Genomic DNA, 22,690 nt, shown 5'->3' with positions numbered 1-22,690 from the left:
GCAAATACAACAAAATACATTGTTTTTAATATTATAAAATTAAAACAATTAAAAAACTTTTTAGGCATAATCTGTAGTTATTGTCTGACAAAACCAAAATTATATTTTTACAAAACCTCCTTTAATGATAAAATTGATTCAAAAATAAGTACAGTAAGTAATGTAAATTTTATTCTAAAAATAAAAATATTAATAAATGTGTTAAAAATACTTATTATAACAACTAAAACTCATTTTCTCTTAGAAGTAGTCTTTATCAATTTTCAATTATTTAAAAAATATATCTAAAAGTTTATTTTATTGTCTTTTAAATAGCTAAATAAACTTGTGTATTGTGTGTTCAGTGTGCATTGTTTGCACTGGTCTGATATATGAAGTTTAAAGTAGTGCACAGTAGTTTTGTAGTGATTGTAGTTTGTTGTTTCTTCTAAGACTGAAAGTTAAACTATAGTAGTGAGAAACGTGTGTTCATTGGTGCATTCCTGACTAAGAAGCAAGAGAGCTGATAGATAGAGCGTAATTGAATAAGTGCTGCAAGTAATTTCAGCCAAGAGAACAATAGCTCTGCTTCTCTGGATGGCTGAAAGTAGAGGGATATAAACAAAAGCAATTCAGCCAAGCTGTATAAGAAATATCCAGCAACAATACCAGTCAGAGTGAGAGTTTCGGCATGACTTCATAATTCATATACTATGTCAACGCCAAAAGAACTGAGAGTGTTGTATCTCTGGATCAATTTTAAAAGTCATTTTATGTCTATATTTGGTATTTCTTAGCAGAGGACACATTGTGAGTGGGATATTCCCATCTCTGTTGGCTCATGTAGTGACTCACCCTCATGCTTTTATTTGTAACTGCTGTTTAGGACTAAAATGTTTTTGTTTTCGCATCAAGGGATAAGAAATACCCATAATCCCATAGTCTTTCCAATATGACACATCAGAAGCAAACTTCTGTTCCAGTTAAGCTGTCAGACAGCAGACGTATAAGACACAGGCCTAAACAGAATCATCTTACTTTTTAAACAGGGTTTTTGGGCCGATTTTGATTAAATTTAAACGTGATTAGATGTACTACTCTTCTTATAGCTGAAAACTTAGTCAAAATAGTCAATGTAATAAACAATCCCAAAGTAGGCCTAATTCACACAAATAAATAAATAAATAAAAAATAATTTCTGTGTAATTCATCAAACATTTTTATGTACATTTTCAGATGCAGTTTACATAAAAAATTGTTATTTTATGAATGAAGCCCAATTTGTGATGATGAGTTTTTTTGAGTGATTTCCAGAGCAGAGAGTGTGTGTAGCAAAGGATTCTGGGTAAGGAGCCTTTGAATGCAGGCCGGTTTGATGGGGGGATTGTTTGGCTCTGGTCTGTGACTAATGGCTCACTCTAAATGACTCTAATAAATAGTCACAAGGTCAAAGGATGAGTTCAGGAAAGAAAGACTGCGATTGAGTGAGCCGACAGGAGGAAATTTTTCCATCTACTTTGTTTATTGGAAACCTTTGGAACTGAATGGAGAACTTGGTTTTTGGTGGTGCTTACCTGTAGAAAACACTTCTGTAGTTGTTTTTAGCATGTGGCTAGGGTGTTTTGGGTGGTTGCTAGGCTGCTGCTATGGGGTTGCTATTCGGGTTCTGGTGGTCGTTTAAAACTGGCCTAAGTGAAAAGTGTCCATTCTCAAGTGGTTTTTTACCTGTAGAAAACACTTCTGGGGTTGTTTTTTAGCATGTTGCTAGGGTGTTTTGGGTGGTTTGCTAGGCTGTTGCTATGGGGTTGCTAGGGTGTTTTGGTGGGGTGGACGTTTAATGGCCTAAGTGAAAAGTGTCCATTCTCAAGTGGTTTTTACCTGTAGAAAACACTTCTGGGGTTGTTTTTAGCATGTGGCTAGGGTGTTTTGGGTGGTTGCTAGGCTGCTGCTATGGGGTTGCTAGGGTGTTCTGGTGGTCGTTTAATGGCCTAAGTGAAAAGTGTCCATTCTCAAGTGGTTTAACCTGTAGAAAAAACGTCTGGAGTTGTTTTTAACATATTGGTAGGGTGTTTTGGGTGGTTGCTAGGCTGTTGCTATGGGGTTGCTAGGGTGTTCTGGTGGACGTTTAATGGCCTAAGTGAAAAGTGTCCATTCTCAAGTGGTTTTTACCTGTAGAAAACACTTCTGGGGTTGTTTTTAGCATGTTGCTAGGGTGTTTTGGGTGGTTGCTAGGCTGTTGCTATGGGGTTGCTAGGGTGTGTTCTGGTGGTCGTTTAATGGCCTAAGTGAAAAGTGTCCATTCTCAAGTGGTTTATACCTGTAGAAAACACTTCTGGGGTTGTTTTTAGCATGTTGCTAGGGTATTTTGGGTGGTTGCTAGGCTGTTGCTATGAGGTTGCTAGGGTGTTCTTGTGTTTATTTAATGGCCTAAGTGAAAAGTGTCCATTCTCAAGTGGTTTTTAGCATGTTGTAGTAGGGGCCTATGAAATCCTTTTTATTTTTTTTCCAAATTCAGTTTTTTCTGTTTAAATTTTTCTAGACTCTGTTTTAATAGTTAAATTCAATTTTAATAATCAAAAAGCATGTCTAATTAATTGAAATCATGAAACTTAAAATATTAAACGGCAGTTTATTAAAGTTTAACAAAAATTGAATTTTTAAGGCCCTATGAAATGTTTTTTTTTTTCAAATTCAGTTCTATTTCCACCATTTTTTTTTTTTTACTAAATATTAATAATCAAAAGCAAAATAATTTTTCTGGTAAATATTCTTTAAAATAATTTTTTTTAATAATTTTATTAGTAGTAGTATAATTACTTAGTATATTACAATAGTAGTATTAGTAGTATAATCAATAAATGACATGTAATCCATAAAAAAGTCTGATTATGGGTATTTTGACGTAATCTAATGGCAAGTTTTTAATTTTTGGAATCTGATTACATAATCCAGATTACATGCTATCAATTACTACCTAGCTCTGTTTACAGTGCAACGTTCAGGAAGGTTTCCTTACTGCTGTAATGACCTGAGCTCTTTTGAACTGCCGCTGACTGTCTCCACAGCAACAGCTGTAGAATGCTCCATGCGGTGCTTGTGAGGGAATTCTGGCTGCTCAGGATTCCGTGAGCTCGTGGGCTTTGTGTTGGAGTTTAAGGGAACGGACCACAGATGCTGTGATTACTGACCTCCACCCCTTCTCCTCCTTCCCGTCTTTCTCCTCTGTAACCCTCCTTCTTTTATAACTCTCGAGATTCCAGCCCCCACTCCTTAAGGAGCCGTGCCTGCAAGCTGTCGCTCCGATGCGTCTGTCAAGGTTTAGTGGTTTTTGTAGCACAAGAAGAGAAGAGAAAGACAGAGCAGACTTCAAGGTTGTAACAGCCAATGAAGGCTTTCAGGAGCTTTAGGTTTCAGGAGAAGGGAATAAAGTGTTTAGCTAAATGCACCACCAGTTTGAAGGTAGAGTTCACCTAAAACAGGAATTTGTGTCGTTGTTTACTCATACTACCATTCCAATTTTTTAAGAATTTTACAGTAACCAGAGTCTGCCAAGCTCCAAAATGACAAAGATAGTCCTCTGCATTCCAAGCCTTCTGAAGCTGTACACTAACTTTTTGTACGAAAAAGTCCAAAGTTTAAGTTGTTATCCATCGGCGGTCTCAAATCTCACTTGTACTTCCTTATTATTAAACCTAATTTTCCGTAATTCCATGTGAGAAGCAACCACCAATGGCATTGAAATCTGGTGCAACACTTGAAAAACACATGAAAAATATTTAAATGTAAGTTGGCTATAAAACCTCGGTCTGTTCCTCACAGAAAGTTATGAAATGACTTCAGAAGGCTTGGATATATAGTGCACAATTTGCATGGACTTTTATGGTGTTTTTTTGTCTTTTTTTTAGAGGTTGACTGGCCATGGTCACGGTGCATTTAATATAACATCCTAGTAAACATTCTGTACAGTATCCCCTTTCGGGGTGGACTGAGTTTGTTCAGAATACAATCATAAAAAGAGGAAATTTAATCAAATGTTGCGCTTCATTTCATCCATCAACCATTAAAAAGATCAATCTGCATTCCTCAAGAAACTTTCTGTTTATATCTTAATGGCCAACCAACATTTTAGGACATGTGATTTGTTCAAAGATAAGGTATCATGTGATGTGGAAGTGTCATGGCGTTTGTGAAGATGACAGGAAGGAACAAGAAGGAAATAAAAAAGAGAATGTGGGTGAGTCTGAGTAAAACAATCCATTCTTCCCCATCTGGAACGTGGGATGTTTCTTCTTCCTCTCCTAGCATGGGTGGTTTAAAATACCTCTTTACCTTCTAAAACACTTTAATACAGCGTTCTTTCCCTCTCTCGCTCACTCATTCGCCACTTTAAACACATCGAATCTGCAACCAATTACAGTGCTTTGGAACCAGCAAACCATCCAAGATGTGCAGCCTAAAGGTACTTTTATATGACTTGCGTCAATCTCTCAGAGCAAAGCGTCAGGCTCCTTGTTACTGCATTTCTTACTGGTCAAGCATTGTCATGCAACACTCAAGTCTTTCAACTTTGCACAATGTTTGCTTATCAGCTTTTAAAAAAGGGAGGAAAAAGCACTTTGTTGATCATTTGGTAGAATCTAGTCAAATTTGGCAGATGCCAACATGGACAGGTTTGTGTAACATGCCTTCATTCTTAAAACCAATGAACAAGCTACTCAAAGTACAAAAAAAATAATACCCAGACTTATGGATCTTGATGTCTAATGTAAAATGTGGTTCCTAATGGAACACCAGTTGAGATCATGTTATGTTGAGAGACAAATAGACATAATGAAACTAATGGCTTATAATGTGAGTATGTAAAGACCTCAATCCAAACTGTTTAGCACACCAGACCTGGCATGTTCACTCTTAAATGGAAGTGTATCATTAAGTCATTAATTTTACATTCAGCAAGACTGACAGGTTCATGTTTATCCTTCACTCACTGCCTGAGCATCAAAGCTAAGCTCTTTTTACCTGTCAGAGATGTTTCAGGTAATGTGAGTTACACATTTTGTTCGTCTGTGCAGGTGGAGACACACCTGATGGAGATTTTGCACAATGCTTTAGTTGTTACAGTCGCCCTCAAACACACTGCCTGGTATGTACATGAACAGCCTTAATAACTAATCCTGTATCAGGTTCTCACTTCAGGAGAATACCCTTTCTGCATTATTATTATTATTATTATTATTATTATTTTTATTATTATTATTATTATTATTATTTTTATTTTTTTTTTTTGTTGTTTGAGTCCTTAGAATAACAGGGTCATGTCTAGATGGTGCCTTTGTTGTATAGAAAGTCTTGGGAGATTCTCATGCAAATTCTTATATTGTTTTTATGTGGAGACCTGCAGCAACCCTGACTCTGACTATAAACTTTGTTGCAGAAAAAAAAATTAATCTCAAGAGTTTCACAGCAAGGTTTACCTTCTAGACACTACTAATTTCAGGACCTTGAAGAGGGTAAGATGTTTGTGTTGGGAATGTTGCAGCGGAACATTAGCAAATTGTAACTTAAGGGAAAGTTGCGGAATAAAATTGGCAGGAGTGGTTTGGATAACTGATCTCATACTAACCAACTTGGCTCTCAAAGAGCATTCTATGAAATGTGCATAAGCCCTTTTTGAATATTAATGCCTATCTTCTATGCCAGGGAACAATCCAACCCTGACAATCATGGAAATATCTGTGCTCTAACACCCGGTGATGCATTAAAGCTCAGGTTTGCAGAGGAACATGCAGTTTCCCAGTTTCTGGATCTTCTGGAGTTCTTGTATTACAAGGGAAAACCACAGAATTTCCAAAGACTGTTCTTTTTCTGGGAGTCATGTGGCCGAGCTTCTGTTTTTGTCCCTGTCAGTTGAAAAACTTGTATCTTTGAACTTGGAAAATTTCATAGGAAGGATGATATCATTGAGAGGTCACCGTGTTTGGTCTGATCATGATGAGATGATGCATTTGAACAAAATGTCTTTCTCTCACAGAGCTGTGAAAGTATCCTGAGGATGCAGAATGAAGAAAGAGAGGACTTTTGGAGGCTGTGGTTTTTGGAAGATTTTGAAACTTTACCCTGAATCCACTTGAAATGGATATCCTTAGTGGTAAAATACAGTAGAAGTGTTCCATTTCTGACTGATTTGAGTGCAGTTGTCTTGGTCTCCTGTAGGAAATACAATACTATTCTTTGATCAAGGTGGTAGTCCTCGATCAGTGCAACTCATGGTAGTCCTCATGCTCACATACTTTTTCACAAACTTTTTCTCCGCTCTTGGCTTGACTTGAAGCCAGATCTCCAGTTACACTTCCTGTTTTCCCTCACGCTTCTGTGGTTCCGCCTGACCATTCCCACCAGCCCTACGCGCCTCAGCGCAGACAGATTCCTACAATTCCCTGCGCTATTCCCATCGGAGCACTGCGTGGCGAGAGCTTGGGAAAGTCCTCTTCCGGAGTCAACGATCCACCAAGCAACAGAGCCTCTTGTTTCTCTCTCCTCCTCTCTCTTTCCCTTCTTTTTTGCCCTCAGCTCGCTCTCAAAATCAACATTTCCAGAGTGAATGTAAACCAAACCGCCAGAGTGATGGAGTCTAAATGAAGGTCTGAAAGTTTTCACGACCTTCAGTAACATTTGGAATCCAAGGAAACGCATACATTGGTTTTCCTCTTCAGATCAAAATCAGATGGGCTCCTCCATGATTTGAGCCATGGATATTTATTGAGACGTCTTTAATAGATGATGTTTCTTCTTCTAGATAGGTATACGATGACATGAAGCAACAATGGAGACTTTTGTTGACTTTCTGCCTCCTCTGGTTTTTAGAGTCTCAAACTCTTCTCAGCTTTGCCAAAATACTAAAACACTGAAGCATAGCATAACTCAAATCCTCTGGTCTTAAGTCATATCGAGATCTCTCATACTGCATTGCAGGCTTCTTGGCAGTCCTGACCACAGTATGAGACGTGGAGATCTCTCTTGAGGAGACACGTGTGAGATTATTGGGATCTTTTCTAAGAGAAACAGAAAAGTAAAAGTCTCCAGGTGCACTTTGCTGACTAGGAAAAACAGTTGAGATCAAGATCTCATTGGTGATTTTTCTTTCCTGGGGGAATATGATAAAACCAACTCACTTAAATTAGATCAAGATTTGAGTGCAGAATAGAATAACTTGGCAAATCCGAGCACATTGTGAGACATTGTCGAGATCTGTTTTAAAACCCCAGAGGAGACACATGTGAGCTTACTGGGGTCTCGTTCTCAACAGATTTCACTTCCTGTTATCTCCCTTCCTGTGTGACTATCTGTCCATGATGTCGCCCCTTAGCTAACGCTTGCATAAACAAGAAAACAACAGTTTGTCATGCCGTTTTCTCCCTTGAGGTCTCCAGGGCCTAAAGTGTCACGCGGTTGGTTTTGTGGTTCTATCCTAAAACCATAATTACAACTTCCACGCTTTCACTGTGCTCGTTTGACCCAAGCAAATGTAAACAATCATCATCACCCTCCATGTCCTGGAACAGTGTCATTAACAATAAGTTATTTGATGTTATTGTAATGTTTTACAATCCCAACACCGCAACAGCAGGGAACATAGTTGCGATTCCAACGCACAAAAATTCACAGTAAGATTATATTTGGAAGGCACTGGTAGGGGGCACAAACATACATGAAGGATCGTTTACTGCATCCTCTTCACATCCTGTCTCAATCTGTGGTTGGCTTAGAATTGATCCTGTCTGAAGCTTGTCCTCTCCCACAGAGGATAACAATGGCAAAGCAGTAAATGTAGCATGTAGTGCCCTTGTCTTGTGTGTGTGTGTTTATAGACATATATACAGTGGCCCAGTAGTGCATAACACAATGAAATCTCCACAACACAATGGAAACAAGCCTCAACACAATGAAATTAGCACAACACAGCGGAAACAAATCACAACACAACTGAATTAGCACAGCACAATGGAAACAAGTTGCAACACAACACAACAAAATCAGCACAAGACAAAGGAAACAAGTCACAACACAACAAAATCAGCACAACACAATGTAAACATACCCCAACACAACAAAATTAGCACAGCACAACAGAAACAAATCACAACACAACAAAATTAGCACAACACAATGGAAACAAACCCCAATATAACACAATGGAAGCAAGCCACAACACAACATAAACAACTTGCAAAACAATTAAATTAGTCCTGTGCATTGTGTTGTGTAGATCTTGTTGTGTTATGCACTACTGGACCTCCATATTTATGGGTGGTTCCCTTACCAAAAAGTAGTATACTCCAAGTTTATTTTATTAAGTATACTTAAGTAAAGTTCAAGTATATTTAGACTTTTTGTAAGTACTGTATAAGTCAAGTACTTAAATGTCATTTTAAGTATATTTCTGAGGAGTACATAAAGCCCATTTCTGAGAAGTACATAAAAAGTAAACTAAAAGCATACTTTCCTATTTTTAGTTTAAAAGAAGTATACTAATAGCACACTTGAATAAACTTCTTTTTCGTAAGGGTTGCCAAGGCATTGCTATTGATTATTAAAAATTGGGAAAAAGTTGATAATTTTCCTCAGAAAACATCACTGCCATGATACAAAAAATTAGGGATGGTTACCACTGTGTTGCTGTGTGTTTAAGGTTTTCAGTACAATGCGGTATGGTTACTAGTTTGTTTTTTTAGTGGTTGCTATGTGCTTGCCAGGGTGCTGTTAAGGTTTAATGCTGGGGTGTTGCTGGTGGTTGTTATGGTGTTGCTAATGTTTTCAATGCAATGCTATGTAGTTGATTTGGATGGTTGCTATGCTGTTACTAGGTGGTTGCTAGTGTGTAATGAGTGGTTGCCAGGGTGTTGTTTGAGTTTAATGCTGGGGGTTGTTATGGTGTTGCTAAGATTTTTAGTGCAAATACTATGTGGTTTCTAGGGTGTTTGGGATGGTTGCTGTGATGTTGCTAGGTGGTTGCTAGTGTGTAATGAGTGGTTGCCTGGGTGTTGTTAGGGTTTAATGTGCTGTTACCATGGTATTGCTGTGGTGTTATGGGTGACCACTAGGTTGTTGCTAAGTGGCTGTTAATGTTTTCAGCATATTGCTATGCAGTTATTAAGGTGTTTTGGATGGTTGTTGTGTTGCTGCTGATTGGTTGCCAGACTGTTGTTAGGTTTTAATGGGTTGTTTCCATGGTGTTGCTAGGGTGTTGTGAGTGGTTGCTATAGGGTGTCTTAGATAGTTGTTATGCTGTTACTATATGGTTTGCTCATAGTTGGTTATGCAGAAGGTGTTATGTGCATAATTCTATGTGGTTTTCAGGGTGTTTTTGGGGGGTTGCCATCATGTTGCTAGGGTGTTAATGTTGGTTGTCAGAGTGTTGCTATGAGGTTGTTAGGGTTCTTTGTGGTTGCTATGAAATCTCACAGGAATCTGAGATTTTCCTCAGAATTCTGCATGTTTTTACCCCAAAATCACTGCACAGAATGCATACAGTGTTGCAGTTTCATGCTCATTCTGTTTCATTAAGTTCCCAAAGGTAGGTTACTTTTTTGCTTCCTTAATTAGCAATCACCTGAGTTATTTGGCAGATTTCCTGAGTCTGTTCCGCTATGTGTAAGCAGAATCTAAACCTACAAACAAAAAAAAAAGACAGAATGAAGTGTAAACGTGTTTGTGCTTTGGCTTCAGACTCTCAATATCATTGACGGCCAAGCTGTCCTCTCTCTGTGGAAATCACACATCTATCTCTCGGTTTCTGAGAAGTGAAGGGAGCATGATGTCATCGGTTTGAGGGCCCTCAGGGCCACAGCCGAGCGAAGGCTTTATGAGAACCAGCTGTGAGGAGGAGGAGAAATCCAGAGTTAAGCTGGCTCTCAGGTCACTGGAGTGCTGAACACCAGCGTTCGTGACACATCACAGACTGAAAAACATTCCATTAAGAGCCATTTCATCACTGCAGTACATTCAAAACATAAAACCATAAAAATTAGTCATTATTTATTCACCGTCATGTTGGTCCAAATGACTGACTTTCTTCTGTGGAACGCAAAATAGTCAACTTTAATAATGCACTCTTTAACATTCAATAAAGGTATACTGAAGCTCTCAAGCTTTCAAAAGGAAGTGTTTTATTTACCTCAGGCAAGTCATCAGTGTCCACAGCGTGTTAGTTCAGTAGAGAGAAGAAAGTCTAGAGAAGAGCATTTCCCGAAATATTATACTATATATTCATTGTATTGTACTTTACCTGTTAGTGATGTCTTAATTAATGCACGTTTAATTAAATCTGTTATGAAACAAGTTATGACAACCACTGTGTAAATGAATATATTGCAACAACAAATAGATGTTTTATAATTTAACTTAAAAACTGCATTGTGTGCAATTTAAATGTTTGTATGCAGTTTTTTAAGTTGAGAGTTGACTATTAAATTGAAAAATAATTAGTAATTGAATTTAAGTTGTTAATTGTAACCGTAAAGTAATGTAAAAGGGCTACCTATAGATTTTTATCCCTAAGAAAATTGTAATTATAATTGAATTTATTTAAAGAAAGAGCAATTTTTTTAGTAAACCACTGCTTAATGTAAAAAAGAAGCAATTTTATGCTTATTGTTCCCCATACTGACCTGTGACATCAAAACTGAGGTACATAGTGAACCGTCCAGTGTACCATTACACCCCTAACGTTTATTATGCTTTTTTTGTCTGCTGTAGCTTTATAAATCACCATCCACTCATGAAAAACAGCTTCTCAAACATTCACCCTAACATTTCCTTTTGTGAATGAAGACAAAAGTGTATTTTTGAACACCATCCCTTTCATTGAGCACTCAGACCTGTGTTTGTAAGTCACCATGCAAGATTCTGGAACACTCCCACTGACGTCATGTAGGAAAACTGTGGATTTTGACCTGCCCTTTGTGAATCTGACCCTTTGTTTGCATGTGTGTGTTCATGAATACGTGCTGCATGTCCCATATGAAACCGTCCTACAGTCCGGCTCCGCTGCAGGGTTTGGCTCACTAGTCTTGATCAGAGCAAGAGAGAAAAAAAAAGATATGATTTATAGCTAATCGCAGATGGTCTTCGATTTCCACTAGGTCGCCTCACACACACTCACATTTTTACACATCGTTCCACTAATATAATGCTGATATGTACAATAAATGAAGCGGATCTGGATTCTGGGAGCTGCTCCACACACAAACACTTATACTTATGTCGACTACCCATTAGCTTCTATAGTTCTGAATTCAAGGTACTGTTAGTGCTTTAAAAAATTACGTATTTCTTTTTGCTATTAACAAAATTTCCAGCTTTGCAGTCTTTTGCAGCATTTTATTTGTTGCAGCTAAATGCATCATCATTTTGAGTCCATACTGACACATTTCAGAATGCACTGATGCACAAAAATGTTTACATACAATTTTATTATTATTATTAATTATTATAATTAAATGTAAATAAAATGTAAATTACTTTTATATCATTTATTTTATTTGTGCATTTTAATTATTAATTTTAAATTACAATTACTATTTATTTAATTTTATAATATTTATCTTACAAATTTTTACATTTTAATTATTTCTTTTAAATTAAATATTTTTTATTTAATTTTTTACATTTAATTTAATTTGTGTATTTAATTTCATTTGTATATTTATAAACACTTTAGTTGGTTTGAGAGTTTGTGAGTATAACAAAATAAGCACTCAACCCATCTGTAACTGACATGTTTACTCTGCAGCAGTTATCGCACATACTAAAAGCTTTTCTGGTCTGCCGGAAGGAACCTTTTTCTGCATTCTTAGAGTTAATAAGCACAGATTGTGTCCACTCTTCCTCTGTATCTGCTCTGTGTGGCTCTGGAATGATAAAGATCTGCTGTTCAGGGCACCGTCCTTCACTCATAAGATCTAATAATAGCATTGTATACTAAGGATCTAAGTGCATTAAGGAATCTTGGGCTTCAGGAATCTTGCATGTGTCTCCTCTAGTTTGAGTCTATCCTCTTTCTGTTCAGAACAATGAATTTCTTGTCATCCAATCAGCTGATAGCCATCAGGTCAGGGGGCGGGACAGGTAAAGGTCCTCTGGGTCATATGGAGTTTTTTATTGGCCGGAACAGATGGCTCACTTTCTTCATGTCACGCTTTATCTCACAGAGGTCACTTTAACAATAGTGAAGAGAACAAAGACACTGAAAAGACCCTAAAATTTATGGTTGTAAACACAGCTACTGCTAGATTTACTGTTTGTGGCTGTCAGGATGAGTTGGTTGTTAGTGGCGCTTACTAAGGTTTTGTTTGCTCATACTTAAGGTCAGTGATCTGAACCAACTCTTAACACTATGTATGAATCTATTCAAATCATACATGTACAGCTAGTTCAGATGTAAAATGATGTCTAAATGCTATTTAACCCCTGCTCTTGTCCTGCTTTAGATTATTGCTCTACATTTTGTCATGCTAAAACTTTGGCTCTTCACTCTTTTTTCTTTGCATTTTCAGAAAGAGAGGGGGAGGGAGGACAGGGGAATGCAAAAACATGTGACTTGAAACACACACACACACACACACACACACACACACACACACACACACACACACACACACACACACACACACACACACACACAGCTGAAAATCATTTAGGATTGCAGGTCTGCCGAGAGGGAGAAAAGATAGAAAGAAGGAAATAAAGAGAGCTAAAGAATAAAGAAAGATAGAAACAAAACAAAGATAGATGGACGGATGAATAGATAATATCTTTTTGATCTTGTTTGGGAATAATTTACATGATAATAACATTACGCGTTAAAAGTTTTAATTTAAATAATTCAATTTAAATAAGAATAATGAAAGTAATCTTACATAAAAGTTTACATAACAATTTACATTTTTAATAGTTTATTTATTTGTTTTTATTTAATTTACAATTTCATCCAGTTATTTTATCCTATGTGGGAAATTTAGACACGTGCCATGTGTAAATTATTATTATTATTTTTTATTTTTCCTCTGGCAGTCAGGTCTTCTGAAGTTTAGAACCAGCAGTTTTGGATGGTTTACATTAATTGCTAATCAAAATAAGAGGGCTCACCACACCAAAGTGTGAAACTCCACAGCACAACAACGCTCTCATTATTGCTCTTGGCCGACGCTCAGAAAAACAGACGATAATGCCAAGGAATACTCGTCCACAGATAGATCAACACATTGAGTACCACTGGTGCCCAATGACACACCAGAGACCTACTCGCCGAAGCGAGGCAACGTGGAAGTCTTGAAATTGCACAATTTGGTAACCTTTACGTCATCTGAGCCAGAGAGGAAGGTTTTTACGGCCAGCTCCAGTGGTGGCAGAATGCTGGGAATGTGGGTTAATCGTTGAGCTCTTGCACATGTGGAATGGCACTCGCCGAACATGGAAACAGATGGGGATCGTTTATGTTGCACCCCCGCTTGTGTCCCATGGACATTGTCATACTTCTGTTTGGCAGAATAAAAGGAACAAACGCACACATACACGCTTAACAGTACTCTCCAAATGTTCTGGTTAAGTGGTAAAACCTGTGGCGAGGGGCCATGATCCCTTGAAAACAGACCTGACTGCTAAGCATGTTCTTTATTGGGTGGCTGATAATTACTGGCTCATTTAAAACACAGAGCAGAGAAATAAGAAGTCACAGGTCACATCAAGTCAAGAATCCTTGTTTTTTTCCCCATTTTTCTTGTCTGTTTGGTCTCCTTCTTTTGATATTTTGAACATTCTCCCATTAGTTCAGATCACTAAATTGAGCAACAGTAATAGTGATGATTTCCTAAATGAAGCACAACATTTGCTTCCGATGTATATTTTTTGTAACTTCAGTAACAAGTCTGGTGTAACTCTCCGACTATAGTCCCTCCAGGACTGAGTCCACTCCTGTATCATGAGGATTTTGCTGTTTGATAAATAGATGACTGTTGTAAATGTACAACATTTTTTAACCACAAGGAGTGTGAAAAGTATAAGATGCTAATACCATGCTGCTTAGATATTTACTATGGTGTTTAGTGAATGCCATATTCAGATAGCATAATATGTGCATGGTAAAACCATATCATATATCCATTAAACCATGATATAACCACAATAATTGTCTAAAAAACATATACCTATATTTATGTCTGTTTGTGTGTAGGATGCCGTCTGCTAGCACCATGACTGGCGGGAGAGCACTACTGCTCTGTACAAACACAGAGGACTGCATCTACCAATCAGCAAACGGGTATGTACAACCATGTGACTACTTCATTGAGTCTCCTTCAATTTCATGCTAATTTGTTGTTTTACACAGTAATTTCTAGTGTTTCAACAAATGACGAGGTGTATGTCTAACCATAGGTGGCATTACCTAATATAGGTCTAATATAGATGGTATTCCAGCAATTTCCATACCGTTTCCTTAGGATGACTTGTAGCATTTCTGTTTGTAAGCTGCTTTGAATAAAGCTGTCTGCTAAATTAATAGCCTAGATGTTATTGTAAGTTCATAAGAACTTTTAGTCCATGCTTAAGAAGTTTCCCAGCAAACAGACATGTCCAGTAACGTTAACACTGATAGACTTTATAAACATCCCCAGGTGGGATATTAAGGGTGGTTTTGGGACAAGCCTAACTGTGAAAGTTATTTTTACTGAGAACTAATTAAACTCCTTTGGCACTACCAACCCATGGTGGTTTGGAGTGCCACAGTGTGTTAGTACAAGCTTTAAAACCTGCAGAAAAATGAAGCCTTGTCGGTAAAGTGAGTATCTTCAGCCAGATCCTGAGCAAACATGGTCAAAATAGAGAAAACTCTGCTATTATCAAATGCTATTTCCTCTGGCTTACAATGTCCCCATCCACAACCCCGTTAGATCATCTTGATGAGGAGACTCTGGCTTCTATCCTGGGTGATGATGGATGATGTACTATCCAAGAGTTTGAGCAGGCCTATTCCTGAAAGCGACAATCACATATTTTGTCCTACACACTCCTTATTTTCCTCTTTCTAGTCTCACCCCTGTCTCTCCCTCTTCCCTCTTTTTCTTGCTTCTTTTCTTCGGGGTTTTGGAGCTTGACCTACTTTTTCCTCTTGGCTGCCTTGAGAGTCATGAAATGAGATACATTAGCCAGAAAGAAAAAAAATAAATAAATAACATGCCAAAAGAAAGTTGTTAAAAGTTTATTTGAATTTTCTGAGAGCCAACACTTTGTATTTGAAAAGAGGAATCACTGTTTGGAGTAATACTGGAAAAGATGTTCTCCTCTGAAATTCTGTGAAGTTTAGCATACACACAAAGTTTGTAGATTCACATTTCCTCTATTTGTTTGTTGGAGCAGTGTCATTGGATGGAATCCAAGGATGTGTTTATGAGCCAGTTAAAGAAAGAGAAAGATGCATGACTGTCCCTTGAACTTTGCCCTATTGGTGGAAGCTTGTTTGGTCAAACGTTCAAAGAGGAGTTTTGTTTTCAGATGGACTTGAGGCAAAACCATAACCTTCAATTTGATGTGCTCATGGTGATAAATTTTTGTAGTGAAAGGTTTGTGTTTTATCAAGTCCATCTGCATCACATTTGAACATTTTACAGTTTTTTTTATGAATTAATTGTACCATTAAAAGTCTAGACAATGCAATTAATGCCAAAGTGGAAACTTTGAACACTTTTAGTTCATGCTGAATACTGTATAAATAAGTAGACTGGTTTGCATATAATTTGGTGGTTGAGAGAGATTTTGGTAATTGGTAATTCTGAAAATGTAATTTTGAATGAATGATGCTTTGAAACGTGACCTTTAAATGCACGGACTCTATAATTGCTATCTAATCACTTAATGACTGTCAGACACTCTTGATGTCTTAAGCATTTTTCCTGTGGTCTCTTCAGGCTCCACTGCTGTGGATTGAAGCTTGACCAGACCCAATCTGTGGTGCTTCAGCGGCCAGACCTGTGTGGGGTCGGGAACAGTGTCTCGTCTCTGAGCAACATCAACCGAAGCCCAGGAGACACCATCATGCTCGCCCACAAGAGTCCCTCCAATCCTCGGTCCATTGAAAATGGTCTGGATGGTTGCAGCAAGACTCCCAAGACTCCCTTAGGACTTAAAAGCACTGCCAGCATTCAGGACAAGATATCCCGATGGGAAGGTAAAACAGAGACCACCGGGACAAACACCCAACCGGTGGGACTGAAGGAGCCTGAAGTTGGAAAGAAGAAGGTACAACCGGAAGTACAAAGGAAAGACAGTAAGCGACTTTCCAACTGGGAGAGACAGAACTGTGGCAAAGAGAATGGGAGTAAGTTCAGAGATCCTTTGCACACTTCTGAGGGACCTGTGAAGGAAAAGGAATGGATTTTAGACAAAGCCCCATTGGGGAAAACAACAGAAACTGGTCAGGACAAAAAGTTGGTGTTGACGCACATTAAAAAACTTGAGCAAGTAATGAAGGAGACTCCTTCCAAATCGTCGTTGTCTATGCCAGGCAATTATTTCTGCCCAGCTTCCAAAGAGGAGCAGGAAGAAGCAGAGAAGAGGCCCACAGAGCCAATCTTTGGGACTCTGGATGTTGTGAGATCCAGCAGCCGAATTCGACGTCGGGACTCTGAGAACGTCTACAGTGAACCTGGAGCTCCTTCCATTAACCCTTTGCCAAAACCCCAAAGAACCTTTCAACACCACACACAGACAAACAACCCTGTGGTCAACCACTGTTTCATCAAAGGTAAACGAAATCTCCCCCCTTTACCTTCCATACCTCCCCCACCCCTTCCATCCTGTCCTCCACCTCAAGGGATCTGTAGAAGACTATCCGGACGAGCTCGAGACACTAATAACAGGTAAGAAGACTGATATTTGTTGCCAGTGTCACTTTAAGAATGAGCTGAAGTATTGGATTGCACCTGGTGCATTTGTACCTCAGTTGTGTATCTAACCAATAACAAAGTCCTTTTAGTATGCAAGCCAATTTACTTGGTGGCCATCTTTGTGTTGTCTCTGGGCGTCTACTTCCAATCTTGCACAACTTGTGCTACTCCTATCTATTTTAAATGGAATGACTGACTACTCCAAAAGTGTTGGCCAAGTCACCAATACAATCTGACTAAAATTGTATCATAAATATAGATTCTTTAGCTCAAAGTTAAATCAATCATGTGCATAAAGACCAGGCAATGTTTTTTTTCAAGAAGCTTGTCTACTCATAATATCTCAGCCTAATGTGAGGGCTAATTTTAAGACTGTTCAATGAATCATCAGTAGCGCCTTTCTTCAATCCACCTTTCCTGATGTATTACTTTGAAAGCTTAATAGATCCATAAAGTGAATTTGTTAAGATTTAAAAATCCATAATTCCTCATCTCATATTGCTGCTTGTAGTGCGACTATTCCATACGTAGACATGCTGGCTGGAAAAACAGCACGTGGGCTGAAAAAAACTCACAAAATTAGTAGCCTGCTGTCTGATTTTTATGTCACACTAATAAATCTTTTGAAACCAAGACTCCCCTAAAGGATTACCATCCTCAGTCTTTATGGGGATTCTGTTTTAATGGTAGCATTTATCAGTCTAGTCCATCTATGAAAAAACGTTTTTACCTTTTGGTATTGTGATGCAATCTTAATCTTGAGGCCTGGGGGTTGAGGGGGTCTGTTTTTAATCCAAGATTATGCCAAAATCCAATCATTTAAGTCTTGTTGTTCCAGCGGACCTTCAGTTCTTCAATTTCCAGTTGACTTAATTGGTTCCTTCTTGATCTTTCTCATTATCTTAATGAAGTTTTATTTGTATTTGTTGAACCTGCAGGAAGTCCTACGAGTTTGAAGATCTTCTACAGTCGACAGCAGAAGGTTGTCGAGCAGATCTCTACGAGCTGTCTAAGATAGGGCTCACTCGCACTTTATCAGAGGAGAATGTCTATGAGGATATCCTAGGTAACACAATGCATTGCACCACAATGTTACCAGGTAACTTGGCTGACTGCACCTGACAGAGTAATTACCCAGAAGCATAGTGGTTTGAAACGTTAATCAGGACCAAACTGAGACAATGCCATTGCAAACATTGGTGTTCCTTTACTCAACCTCACCAGTGGTCCTTCATGTTTGGGTTACCCCACATTAGTCTTCTCCACAGCAATGTGCGGTCTTATCTGTGCCTAGGAAAAATAGAGATTGATTGGATGCAGGGCCTTGACATCAACAACAAAAAATTTGGGAAGACTTTTTCTTGACTTTCCAAAGCCAGTTTGATTTATTGTCCTAACTATGTTTGGTTAGTTTAATAGCATTTTATTAGCATCTTAATTAGCATAGCTCTCTCCCTGACCTCTGCAATCCTATCAGCCTTGCAACCTTTTTTTTGGTCATCATAACCCAAAAAGATGGAAAACCACAAATCTGGAAAGTATAGCTTTATTATTGAACTTTGATCATCTGTGATTATATAAATCTCTAGTCTTACTTGCCAGACCAAGGTAAATTTGTCTGTGCAATTATCCTTCTTACTTGTAATGATTAATGTTGTGTCTAATTATATTATAGTACTTTCCAACAATGGAAGGTTCACTATTGATCTTCCATTTCTCTGGCCAGTAGCAGTTATTTTAATGGCTTTGAACGTGGAGCCTAGCATATGTTCTCTTATGTTCTAGAACTGGATGTCCCAACATCATAAACTGTCTTTCCACCAGACGCATCTGGTGGATGAATCGACATGACAGAGGCTTTTAGCATCTGTAAAAAAACACCCTTCTTCCGCTCAAACATTTTTCTCATCCCCATCTCTTTCTCTATGGTTAATTCGCTCTTTGCATAAACCAAGACAGAATTCACTAGGAGTTTGTCTTCTTATTAGTACCGCTGGTGATGCCACACGCAGCTAATGAGGTTTTCATGGATTCCCAGAAAAAATTTCAAACATCTGGAAAGGAATACAAAAGCAAGCAAACACATGACGTCAGTTCGAAATCTCTTAGCAGAAAAGCAGGACTAAATCAGGCGATGTTGACAAGGGGAAATTAACAAAAATATGCCCACGTTAGCTAGCACCACTGACTGTCAACTAACATGATTTATGACTTGTCATTATGGAAGAAATAAAATGTGTTTTTTTATTTTTTTTTAAATCTAAATCGTTTTGTTTGGTTGAGAAACAGCAACTTTGTTATATCTGTCTATCTATCTATCCAAGCCTAGCAACTAGCCTAAAGCCCCTTTCACACTGCGATTAAAATACACGGGTAATGTGTCTTGGCAATTGTTCCCGGGTCGCTAGATTTTGCCCCTTTCACACTGCCAGTGATCTCCCAGAATCTGTGCATGCGTTCACAACAACCCGTAAAGGTCCCGTAATGACACGTGACATCAGGATGTGAAGTGTAATGTACGAGTCGAAAATGCTAGGCACGTTAACTTTCCCTTAAGCTGGCGAACGATCTCAGCTAAAGCGCGGATAGTGAGGAACTACCTGATCTCTGCTTTATTACAGTTTGCACATATTTTTTCATTGCAAACATTGATCTGCCTTCAAAACACCAGGTAAAAGAGGCGCACGATTACTTGCGTCATCACTACGACACGTCATTGGTTCTGGCTTTTGTTCACACGGAGCTCGTTTTGGGACTGAACCCGGCAATGTTACTAGGTCCCCAACCCGGGATCGATCCCGGAACCAATCCCGGGACATGACTGCGTTCACACAGAAGGCGATCCAGGAATTTTCCGTCAATTTTCCGGGACCAATGTGCAGTGTGAATGGGGCTTATGACATGCTATCAATGTACTAATTCATGCTAGCATTATATTTTAATTAAATTAAAACATCCTAGCAAAGTTAAATCATGCTAACAATATGCTAGAAACATGATAATCATGTTAGAAACATGCTATTAACATGCTTATCATGCTAACAACATGCTAGTAACATGTGAATCATTTTAAAAACATGCTAGCAGCATGCTAATCATGTTAGAAAAATGTTAACGACATGTTAATCACCTACATGTGAGCAACATGCTAATCATGTCAAAAACATGTTAACAAGATATTATGCTACCAACATACTAGCAACATGTTAACCATGTTAAAAACATGTCATCAACATGCTAACAGCATGCTACTCATGCTAGCAACATGCTAAAACAGATTAGCAATGTGCTGACAACGGTAATCATGCTAGAAACATGCTCGCAACAATGCTAATTGTGTTAAAAACATTAACAACATGCTAATCGTGTTAAAAAACATGCTAATGACTTCTTAAATCATGTTAGCCATGTGCTATATCATGCTAGCAACAAGCTATTAACATCTATCTAATCTATCTAAACTTACAAACTTCAAGCTTTTACAATTCTTTCAAACTTTCAGGCAACACCCTCTCAAGCCAACCTAAAGCTAGTCTTGACAGTGGTTGCTAGGGTGGTCTGAGTAGTAGCTAGGGGGCTTCTTATTGTCTTAAGTTGTTTTTTAATCACTCAGTATGGTTAAGACCCATTTTTAATGTAAATCAGAGATTTTCTTTCCTTCTTGTTTTATTGTCCGCCAGGTATAAGTCATCTCTCCTTAACAAGGCATTGAATTGAGGCTTAATTGAAACAAAATACTAAAATGCTAATCAAAATCTAGCATTAGGGTTTTAAAAAATGGCTAAGCAAGCACAGCTAATAATCTTGTATGTATTTTCCCTCCCAGACCCTCCATCAAAGGAAAACCCATATGAAGATATAGAGTTGGAAAGTCACTGTCTTAGGAGCAAGTATCCCATTTCTTCTTCCCCTTCCTCTCCTATTCCTGACACCCCATCCAAGGTATTCATACTGCATTCCTGATTAATTGTTTTCACTCTAAAGCGAGTTCTCCATACATATCGGCATTCAGTACTGACATTTAGAGCTTTTTTTAATCCCAAAAATTCAATATGTCACACACCTGTACTTAAGGTCTGTTTACACCAAGGACGATAACTGTTGATAGGTATAAAGATTTAATAATCAATCAAATTCTGTGTGAATAATGAAGTCTGACGTCCACAACTATAATGATAACAACACAGAGGAATGATATCATTGGAATCAGTTTCAGAAATATATATTTTTTTAGATGATGGATGATAAAAACATTGACAAGTCAATCAGAATCCATACTGCTTTAAAGAGCTTGTGCATTTAAAGCGGCAGATGACAAAGCTGTAACACACATTTATAATAAACAACATTATCATGCGTTGATGTGGATGCTTATATAGTTATCATTATAACTGTATATCGTTCTTGGTGTGAATGAGCCTTTATAAGTGAAAAAAAAATGTGGAAGCCTGTTTCCACCACTTAATAAAAAATTTAAAAAAGGTAATTGTGACTTTTTGTCTCGCAATTCTTACTTTTTTTCTTGCAATTGCGCGTTATAAAGTCAGAATTGCTTTATATAAAGTCAGAATTGCGTGATATAAGTCAGAATTGCTTGATATAAAGTCAGAATTGCGTGATATAAACATGCAACTGCGAGTTATAAAGTTAAGTTTTTTTTCTCAGATATGCGAGTTTATATCTCACATTTCTGACTTTATAACTCACAATTTCAAATTTATACAATGCAATTCTGAGAAAAAATTTAAGAACTGCAAGTTTATATCCCACAATGCTGACATTATATTAGGCAATGCTGAGAAAAAAAAGTCAGAACTGTGAGATAAAAAGTCGCAATTACCTTTTTTACATTTTTTATTCAGTGAAGGAAACAGGCTTCAATATTGAAAAGAGCAGCTAGTACATTCTGCAAAACATCTGCTTTTGTATCCCATAGAAGATAAAAGTCTTAAGTTTGGAATGACATGATGGCAACGTACAGTAGCCTGATAAATCAAATTAGCAATTGACTCTGAATTCCATTCTTTCATTGACAGCTCTCCTCCAAGTCTGGTTTCTTCAGGCACAATTCAGAGCGACGTAGTTTCAAGCTATTGGAACTGCGAAAGACCGGCAGAGATGGCGGCATTGCGTCCCCGTCGCGGGTCAGCCCTCCATCAACACCCAGCAGCCCGGATGACACCCCGTGCCTGTCGGGGGATCCTTACAACCGACGGCGGCGGAAAATTCCAAAGGTACCGTCCAAAAAAGGGCCCAGTCAGTGTAATCCTTAACTTATCAGTGATTTATGGTTCTGGTCCACCGCTGACTGAGATGCTGGCCCTTCGACATCCTTCCATTGCTAATAAAAATGTGACAGGAGGATGAGACACCTAAGAATAATCTGAAAAATGGAGGAAAAAGTAATTTCCTTCAGAACTCCTTTGCTAAAGACTTAGAAGGCCTGTATCTGATAAAACAACAGCCATAACTGTTTTCTTTTTCAACAGATGGTGCAGAAAATCAATGGCATCTTTGAGGCCCGTAGGGGAAAGAAGAAGATGAAGAGGGTCTCGCAGTCAACCGAATCCAGTTCAGGAAGAGGTTTGTGAGGGCAACATTATATGTTAGCTAAATATAGACCTACTTTTTCCTGTTTAAAGGAATAGTGTATCCTTTTTGCTCACCCTTGTCATTTTCGTTTTCATTTAATTGATTTTAAATATATATATATATATATATATATATATATATATATATATATATATATATATATATATATATATATATAT

The 22,690-nt window shown here is 38.0% G+C and overlaps 1 protein-coding gene across 2 annotated transcripts in view; it reads left to right on the top strand.

Moving 5' to 3' along the window:
• The window catches only part of si:dkey-82f1.1 (DENN domain-containing protein 2A), a 38,623-nt gene that overhangs the window by 1,083 nt on the left and 14,850 nt on the right, over positions 1-22,690 (top strand). Inside the window, exons 1-7 of one of the 2 annotated variants that reach the window (XM_042753552.1) lie at positions 2,828-5,122; positions 14,210-14,296; positions 15,942-16,892; positions 17,858-17,985; positions 20,746-20,861; positions 21,956-22,153; positions 22,409-22,502. In XM_042753552.1, coding sequence (XP_042609486.1) covers positions 4,881-5,122; positions 14,210-14,296; positions 15,942-16,892; positions 17,858-17,985; positions 20,746-20,861; positions 21,956-22,153; positions 22,409-22,502 — 1,816 coding nt within the window. In that variant the 5' untranslated portion in view covers positions 2,828-4,880. Of the gene's footprint in view, positions 1-2,827; positions 5,123-14,209; positions 14,297-15,941; positions 16,893-17,857; positions 17,986-20,745; positions 20,862-21,955; positions 22,154-22,408; positions 22,503-22,690 lie in introns of those variants that run through there. The other variant, XM_042753553.1, reaches the window with a different exon arrangement.

Source organism: Cyprinus carpio, chromosome B25 (assembly GCF_018340385.1).
Source record: "Cyprinus carpio isolate SPL01 chromosome B25, ASM1834038v1, whole genome shotgun sequence".
Lineage (NCBI taxonomy): Eukaryota > Metazoa > Chordata > Actinopteri > Cypriniformes > Cyprinidae > Cyprinus > Cyprinus carpio.
The sequence above is the reverse complement of the archived record's forward strand: the minus strand, read 5'-3'. Positions and strand labels throughout refer to the sequence as shown.